The 8,958-nt window shown below is 50.8% G+C and overlaps 1 protein-coding gene across 1 annotated transcript in view; it reads right to left on the reverse strand.

The window, feature by feature from the left end:
• LOC132587152 (Golgi integral membrane protein 4-like) overlaps positions 1-8,123 on the reverse strand; it is a 75,363-nt gene extending 67,240 nt beyond the window's left edge. Inside the window, exons 1-3 of the mRNA XM_060259380.1 lie at positions 7,874-8,123; positions 7,503-7,618; positions 6,973-7,388 (exon numbers count right to left, since the gene is read on the reverse strand). Of these exons, the coding sequence (XP_060115363.1) occupies positions 6,973-7,159 (187 nt within the window). The 5' untranslated portion in view covers positions 7,160-7,388; positions 7,503-7,618; positions 7,874-8,123. The remainder of the gene's footprint in view (positions 1-6,972; positions 7,389-7,502; positions 7,619-7,873) is intronic.
• Between the last annotated feature and the right edge of the window lie 835 nt (positions 8,124-8,958).

The following is an 8,958-nucleotide window of genomic DNA, read 5'->3' on the forward strand; positions in this document are numbered from 1 at the left end:
TGAAAGATGGGGGCGGAAGGCAGCTGGGAAAAGGACAGTTTCTTTAAACATCTGCTTACTACACTGAGGCACCTATGGGATCATATCACATATCCCGTGCGCACATGACAGTCAAAAATAGGCACTGGTTGTATTCAAGCAAACCGGCCTCTCGCGGATCAGGAATAAGGCGGCCCGCTGTTTCAGGAGGACGAGCGAGGCGAGGCGGAGAGGGGAAGCTTGCTGCGTGCCCTCACACCCTGAGGAGATCTGAAACCTTCACTTCAAAAGAGGCAGCTTTCCATAACAGAGAATACACCATTTGCCACTGAGGGATCAGAGGGCCTCTTGCTGGCACCAGCTGGCAAGCCGGGAGGTTTCCGTAGGAACGAAGAAAGGCCCTGCTGGGGCCCAATCCCCCTGAACTGGGACATTCGTGGGTCAAAGATCCCCTCCTCTCCTCTGGGAGGTCCCACAAGCAGAGAACAGAAGAAAGAACTCAGGACGCAAATTTGCATTCCCAAATGCCTCTGTTGCATTCCCTTGAAAAGCAGTAAATTAGGGATGCCAACCTCCAGGTAAGACCTGGAGATCCTGCAGAATTACAGTTTATCTCCAGAGATCAGTTCTCCTGAAGAAAAGGGATGCTTTGGAGGGCGCTGTGTACTCCCCTGAGGTCCCTGTCCCCCACAAACTTCTTCCCCAAATCTCATATTGTTTCCCAACCTGGAACTGGTAACCCAACCCCTCCCCTCAATCCTCTGCCGGTGGTCAAAGGGGTCCTGCAGCTCTAAGCAGTATTCTAGTCCTCATGGAGGAGCTTTTTTGGGGGGGGGGGCGGGGGGAGTACTACCTGTATCTTTTCAGAAAGCTGCACAGAAAACAGAATTGTACTTCTCTAATGGCTTTCCTTGAGGTTTCCCCCCTCCCCACCCTCATGTTCTGTGGCTGTTCTTTGAGATAGGGGCACCAAAATTTCACCGTAGCATCCAGTGCCTCTCCTCAAAACACTCCCCCAAGTTTCGAAAAGATTAGACCAGGGGGGTCCAATTCTATGAACCCCCAAAGAAGGTGCCCCTATCCTCCATTATCTCCTATGGAAAGAAGGCATTTAAAAGGAGCACGGTCCCTTTAAATGCGATGAGCACAATTCCTTTAGGAGTTCACTCCTGCTTGTCACTTCCTTGCTCCTGGCTCCACCCCCAAAGTCCCCAGATATTTGTAGAGCCAATAGTGGTTAAGTGTGCGGACTCTTATCTGGGAGAACCAGGTTTGATGCCGCACTCCTCCACTTGCAGCTGCTGGAATGGCCTTGGGTCAGCCATAGCTATCGCAGAAGTTGTCCTTGAAAGGGCAGCTGCTGTAAGAGCTCTCTCAGCCCTACCCACCTCACAGGGTGTCTGTTGTGGGGGGAGAGGATAAAGGAGATTGTAAACTGCTGTGAGTCTCTGATTCAGAGAGAAGGGCTGCAGTCTTCTTCTTCTTGAGTCAGACTTGGCAACCCTGTCTCCAGATTAAACTGTGGCAAGGGCCATCGTCTTATTTCCTACTAAGCTTATAGTGCTGATGCTCCGACAGAATGTACTCAAGAAAAAAATTACTGTGTTCTGGTTCTAAACAGTGGAATATCTCACCAAACATAACATTCTCCCAAAAAACGTTTTTATCGTGATATGCTCTATTTCTAATATGTTCTGGGCTCATTTTCTCTCCTCTGGTCTGAATACAAAAAACTGTGAGCTCTCAGTAAAAAGGTAAAGGTAGTCCCCTGTGCAAGCACCAGTCGTTTCCAACTCTGGGGTGACATTGCTGTTCACGGCAGACTTTTTACAGGGTGGTTTGCGGCCTTCCCCAGTCATCTACCCCCCCCCCCCCAGCAAGCTGGGTAGTCATTTTACCGACCTCAGAAGGATGGAAGGCTGAGTCAACCTTGAGCCGGCTGCCTGAATCCAGCTTCCGCCGGGATCGATAGTTGAGTTTGATTAACTACATTTCTTAATACAATAATGGGACAGTTTTTTGTACGTTCCTACAGTAGAATTAGTCAATAGAATGTATTTTTACCGGATGCTCTTCAGTATAATTTTATGACTTGCTCCCGAGTTCTCTTATTTTATGAATTACTTTTTCTTTTTCTTGTTTTTTTTTAAATTGTTAATTATATCCTCACTAAGGCTGCATTAGTTGAGGTGGGGTGACAGATTACAGTGTTCTTTATTATGAACTGAAAATCGGTTAATAAAAATCTGTAAACAACAACAACAAAAAGCTAGCCTCCTCAGCCCAGAGGAGGGAGGAAAAGGGGGCATTTGTTGCAACAGAATTAGGTCCTCCTTTCCTTTCTCTCGGTTCTTCGGCAGCCTCTGGCTGAGTTGGCCAAGTTTGTGAAGTCAGAAGGGAGAAAGGGGGATGGGAAGAGGCAGCTAATGGAAACCAAACCCGTTTGCTACTCCTGCAATGCTGAAACCCTCATGGCTGGTCTCTCAGGCCAGCCCTTCCAGAGTAACGCGCGACAGGCTGCCCAGCAGAAAGTTCTTTCCTTCTCCGGCTCGGGGTGGGCCCTCCAGAGAAAACATCCGCTCCACAAGCATTGCCCGGCCTTGACTTTGCAAACGTCTGCAGGCAGGCCAGAACTGCACATCCCTTCCGCTTAAGGAATTCATCGGCTTTTCTTTGCCGGGGATGGGGAGCGAAAACAAATCTCAAATACCGGGTGAGGAGGTGGGGAGTGTAAATAGTTCAGGGCTCTGCAGTTCCTCTCCAGGCTGGAATAAAGGTTCCTTGCTGGTTGCCAGTTCCCGGTTGGATAACACCTGGAGACTTTGGAGGTGGAGCCTGAAGAGGACAAGGGTGGAGGAGGGACTTCAGGTTGCCAACCTCCAGGTGGCAGCCGGTGATCTCCTGGGATTATAACTGGTCACAGAGAGCCTGTTTGGTGTAGTGGTTAAGTGCATGGACTCTTATCTGGGAGAACCGGGTTTGATTCCCCACTCCTCCACTTGCATCTGCTGGAATGCCTTGGGTAAGCCAATGCTCTGGCAGAGGTTGTCCTCTCTCAGCCCCACCTACCTCACAGGGTGTCTGTTGTGGGGAGAGGGGGGGAGAAGGGGAAGAAGATTGTGAACTGCTCTGAGATTCAGAGTATAGATATAAATCCAGTATCTTCTTATTCACCTGGAGAAGACAAGCCACTTTGGAAAGCGGACTATGTGGCTTTTCACTCCATGGAAATCCCTCCTCTCTCCGAAACTTGCCCACCTCTGGCTTCACCCTCAAAATCTGCAGGGATTTTCCAAACCACAGCTGGCAGGTTTAGGTATAACACCACAAAATCCACCTTCCAAAGCAGCCATTCTCTCCAGGCGAACCGATCTCTGTCCCCTAGAGATCAGTTGTAGTCCCAGGAGATCTCCAGCTACCCCCAGGAGGTTGGCAACACTATTCCTTGGGGTCGCCTCCCCCTCAAAAAAAAGGGGCTCTCCAGGCCACAGCTAGAGTCCTCCCAGTGTAACCTCCAAGAGTTCCCCCCTGTGAGGAGGACGAGGTTTTTATACCCTGCTTTTCTCTACCCTACCAAGTCCCCCGTGGCGGAGAATGTTAAAAGCTGCAGTACTGCAGTCCTAAACTCTGCTCACGACCTAACATAAGAGAAGCCATGTTGGATCAGGCCAACGGCCCATCCAGTCCAACAGTCTGTGTCACACAGTGGCAAAAAAATTTATATATATACACACACACTGTGGCTAATAGCCACTGATGGACCTGTGCTCCATATTTTTATCTAAACCCCTCTTGAAGGTGGCTATACTTGTGGCCGCCACCACCTCCTGTGGCAGTGAATTCCACATGTTAATCACCCTTTGGGTGAAGAAGTACTTCCTTCTATCCGTTTTAACCTGACTGCTCAGCAATTTCATCGAATGCCCACAAGTTCTTGTATTGTGAGAAAGAGAGAAAAGTACTTCTTTCTCTACTTTCTCCATCCCATGCATTATCTTGTAAACCTCTATCATGTCACCCCGCAGTCGACGTTTCTCCAAGCTAAAGAGTCCCAAGCGTTTCAGCCTTTCTTCATAGGGAAAGTGCTCCAGCCCTTTAATCATTCTAGTTGCCCTTTTCTGGACTTTCTCCAATGCTATAATATCGATCCCCGGCGATAGCGGGTTTTTCAGGTAGCCGGCTCGAGGTTGACTCAGCCTTCCATCCTTCTGAGGTCGGTAAAATGAGTCCCCAGCTTGCTGGGAGGAAAGTGTAGATGAGTGGGGAAGGCAATGGCAAACCACCCCGTAAAAAGTCTGCCGTGAAAACATTGTGAAAGCAACGTCACCCCAGAGTCAGAAACGACTGGTGCTTGCACAGGGGACCTTTCCTTTCCTTTTCTTTTCTCTACCCTACGGAGTCTCATGTTCTTAGTTTAATCCAGACTTGCAAGCAACCGAGCAACGAACAGACTGTATTTATTGCCTTACGATGACATATGCATGCATACAAAAGCTGACATCCTGAATAAAACTTTGTTGGTCTTAAAGGTGCTACTGGACTCCTACTTTGTTCTGAGTCTCAAAGCCATTTCTAATCTCCTTCCCTTCCCCTCCCCACAACAGGCACCCTGAGAGATAGGTGGGGCTGAGAGAGTTCTGAAAGAACTCACGGCTTCATGGGAAGGAGGAGGGGAGAATCAAACACGGGTCTCCAGATTAGACTCTGCCGCTCTTAAACAGCTGATCTGGCCAGATATAGTGGCAGGCGACCCAGATTATGGTTTGAGGTGCCAGATTCAGGGGTTCCCTGTTGCATCCCGCATTCAAAAACTGAACAAATGAAGGGAAGTATCAAAGAGGGTGTCGTCAGGTCTAGAATGGGGGGGGGGGGGGGGCGGGTTTGCCAACCTCCAGGTGGGGCATGGAACTCTCCCAGAATGACACCTCATCTCTGGACTTTGTACTAATGACTTTCAGCCTAATTGGCCCTCACAGGGTTATTGTTGTGATAAAATGGGAAAAGAGGAGAGCCGGGATTGCCGCCCTACGTTCTTTGGAAGAAAGGCCTGGTTTAAATATGGAGAGAGACATCCCGTACTCTAAGAGGTGCTTTGGGCCAATACAGACAGTGCAGGCCCATGGAGAGTTACTCCAGTCTAAACCAGTTGCAAACAATGGGTTTAGTTTCCAGTTACTCTGCATAGGATTGCACTGCCAGTCGGCTCACTGAAGAACTGAACTGAAAAAGGTAGAGGAAAAGGCAACTAGGATAATCAAGAACTTACAGTCATACGGAGCACTTGTATATAGTACTTTCTGTGTCCAAAATGCACCACATCTAATATTATTACAGCAATCATAAGCAACAGCCCTGTAAAGTAGGCCCGCACTGCTATCCCCATATTGTAGAAGAAGAGATTGGATTTATACCCTGCCCTTCACTACCCAAAGGAGTCTCAGAGCAGCTTACACTCTCCTCTCCCTTCTCCTCCCCACAACAGACACCCTGCGAGGTAGGTGGGGCTGAGAGAACTCAGACAGAAACTGTTCTGGAGCAGAACAGCTCTGAGAGAGTTATGACTGACCCAAGCTCACTTCAGCAGTTGCATGTGGAGGAGTGGGGAATCGAACCCGGTTCTCCCACATAAGAGTCCGCACACTTAACCAGTACACCAAACTGGCTCGCCCACCAGAGACAGTGGGAGGATGACGAAGGTGGCGAACGAGGAGTTTCCCTAAGGCCACCGAGGGAGTTTATGAGAATGGAGACTGGAACTTCCCAGATGACAAACTCATTCATTCTCATTGGCCACCGGCTCTTCACGTCCTAAGTTGTCTTATACAGAGTCAAACCTTTGAGCCAGCTTGCCTATGGGTGTTAACCTTGGCCAGCGACAGCCGCCCTTTAAGTCCTCACTCGCTCTACTGCGGGAGGTTCTGTGAACTGGAGATGTCCAGGATTTGAACTTGGAACCTTCTGGGTGCTGAGCAGTTGCTTTGCCACTGAGCCAAAAGCTGCCCGATACAAAGTTCTGCGGCTGGCCCATCTAACGCAGGATCCTCAGTTCTAACAGATGGCAGCAACAGTGCAAGATCCTTCCCAGCCTCAGTACCTGAGATTTTAAAAAACAAAACCTAGGGATCGCACCTTCTGAACGCACAACTACAGACTTGCATTCCTTTCCTGTGGCACACAGAAGGGCCCAGGTTCAATCCCCAGCATCTCCAGTTAGAAGGCACAGAAGGTGATGTGAAAGGCCTCTGCCAATGCCTCTTGCCATTGCCCGCCTCTGCATCATGCCCTGGTATTCCTTGAAGGTCTCCCATCCAAGTACTTGTCAGGGTCGGCTTTGCTTAGCTTCCGAGATCTGATGGGATCGGGCTAACCTGGGCTATCCAGGTCTGAGCTAATAGACAATACTGACTTTGATGGACCAAGTGTTCCATTCAGTAGAAGACATGGGATCCAGGGATAGCACCCACTGATCTTAAAGGTGGTTTCTTTGTATTTCTCCCATGGGATCCAGGGAACAGGGCAAAGGAAGCTCTGACTCTTCCCTTCCTTCCCCTGGGGACCGGGGGGAGCCTCAGCCAATAGAAGAAAGAGAGACTTGGCTCAGTAGCTCTGCTGTCCAGTTGAGAGAGCTTGGGAAAATGAGCTCTGCCTTCCCCCTTTCCTCCCCGAGGAAGGAGTCTCAGCCAATGGAGAAAACAGAGGCTTTGCTCTGTTGCTCCTGTGCGATTGAGTAAGCCTCGCAATGCAAGCTGTGATGCAGAAGGAAGCAAGAGATAGGGAGAAGGAAGCGGATGACAACCAGTTGCTCGAGGGCCCGATAGGGAGCCCTCTGGGGGCCTGATTCGCCCCCCGGGCTGCATGTTTGACACCCCTGCACTAAATAAACCTGGGTCTGATTTAGCAAAATTTGTTCTTATTTAATGGGGGGGGGGTAACCTGGGGAGAAGTCCCCCAAGCAGGAACAACAGACAGGCCGTGGAGTCAGCTGAGACTTACCTTGCAGCTGAGCAGACAGCGCCTCTTGTTGCTGCTTGTATTTCGAAGCCAAAGCCTCAGCCGCCTTCACCTTCTGCTGGAGGTGGTTGTACAGAAACGCTCCGGAGGCCAAGCAGGCGAGGGCCACCAAGCAAAAGCCAGTTTGCAGAAGACCCTTCTGTCTTCTGGTGCACAGCCCAGTCCCCATGGCCAGGGGAGGGGTCCCTCCAGCCACAAGATCTCCGGGACCTCTCCCTGGCTGCTAGAACATCTGGTCCCAAGTTGCAGGCGGCGGCGGTTAGCCCTCTCTGCCAATCTTCTCCAAATTCTCCCTGGCGGAAGATTTTTCTCTCTTCCAGGTACCGGTCCAGAGCACTTTATCCGTCTTCATAGCCCGTTCTCCACGAAAGGGCGCAGAGGGGACGAATCCATCCTCTCTTCGGAAAGGGGGATAAAAAAAGGTGTGTTCCGCTAGGAACATTCAGAGCTTTCTTTACTAGGAGGAGGAAGGGGGTGGTGGGGGGAAGGATCCAGCTTTTGCTGCCTCTTACCGGAAAATCTTGGCTCCCCCAGTCTTCTCCTTCTCCTTCGCCAGCAGGCAGGTGAAGCGGAAAGCAGAAACTTTCCCCTTTTTTTCTCTCTCTCTTACAACTTCATTTCCAAAGCCCTGCCAAGAAGAAAAGGGGGATTTAAAAATAACTTATCCATGCCATAAAGTTGTGGTGGTGGAGGGTGTGTGTGTGTGTTTCTGAAACCTTCCTCCGGAGTTGCCTTGCCTTAAGGAACTTCCTCTCTCTCCGTTTGGGGAGGGGGGGAATTAAGGCAACCCGGGAGCTCCTTCCTTCTCGCCCCGCCTCCCTATCCCCAAACTTGCCAGGGGAAAAGAACTCGGGAGGGTTCCCCAGGGAGCCATGAAACTGACCAGGAAATTGACCAGCTAGACTGTCTTCTAGCTGCAGCAGAGAGCTGGACGCCCTTCCGTTGTTGCATTTCTTTGGGAAGTCCAGGTGCTTTGCGAGAACGGCTTGAAAGGAAATGGGGAGGGGGAGGGTTGCCGGAGAAGGAGAGAAACAGTTTTCTTCTTTTTTTTTTTCTTTTTGGCGCTTGGGAGCGAGGTGAGTGGAAGAAGAAGGAGGAGGAGGAGGATGCGGAGCTGGGCGGAGCTGAACTAGGAAGGAAAGGGGTAGCGGCGGGAGCATCAGAGGAAAGGGGCTGGCCGTCAGAGGGGGAGGGGAAGGGAGGGAAGGATCGCGGGATCGCAGATTAATTAGTCGTGCAAGCGGGGAGGGGGAGCGGAGGGGCTTCCTCGTGAGGAGACCCGCGTAGGACCCCCCCGGTTTGCGTTCTTCCAAAGTGGGGTAGTCCAGGCACTGGTTAACTGTCTCTGTGAGGGCCAAACTGAATCACAATTCCAACCTTGAAGGGATGTGGCCAGGTGGGGCCTGGAGATCTCCTGGAATTGGAGCAGATCTCCAGACCAGTGTTCCCTCTAAGCTGAGTTAGCGTGAGCTAGCTCACAGATTTTTAGCCTCCGGCTCACACATTTTTGTCTTAGCTCAGGAAGGATGACCTCAGAGCGCACTCATTGACGCAGGAGCTCACATTAGTAGAATTTTTGCTCACAAGACTCCACGGCTTCGAGGGAACATTGCTCCAGACTACAGAGGCCAGTTCCCCGGAGACAATGGCCGCTTTGGAAGGTAGACTGCTCTCGGACCTGGAAGCTCCACTTATTTGGCTATCAGGCTAATAGCCGCCGGGGCAACCACCCGCCACGTCCGTCGTGGAGGAAGTTGGTTCTCTGAGCAGGAGTGGCCCCACTTGTTTAATGTTAAGAGCCGCAGAGAATAAATGCCAGATGTTTGAGAGCCACAAGACACGAGCGTAGGATGTTGGCGAGCTGCAAGGAAGGAAAGAAGGCAGGCAGGCAAAAAGATGGGGGAGGGAGGGAGAAGCGGGGGGAAAGCAACTTTAATTTCGAAATGCCTTCTCCCAGCTGGCCGATGG

This window comes from Heteronotia binoei, chromosome 18 (assembly GCF_032191835.1).
Source record: "Heteronotia binoei isolate CCM8104 ecotype False Entrance Well chromosome 18, APGP_CSIRO_Hbin_v1, whole genome shotgun sequence".
Classification (NCBI taxonomy): Eukaryota; Metazoa; Chordata; class Lepidosauria; order Squamata; family Gekkonidae; genus Heteronotia; species Heteronotia binoei.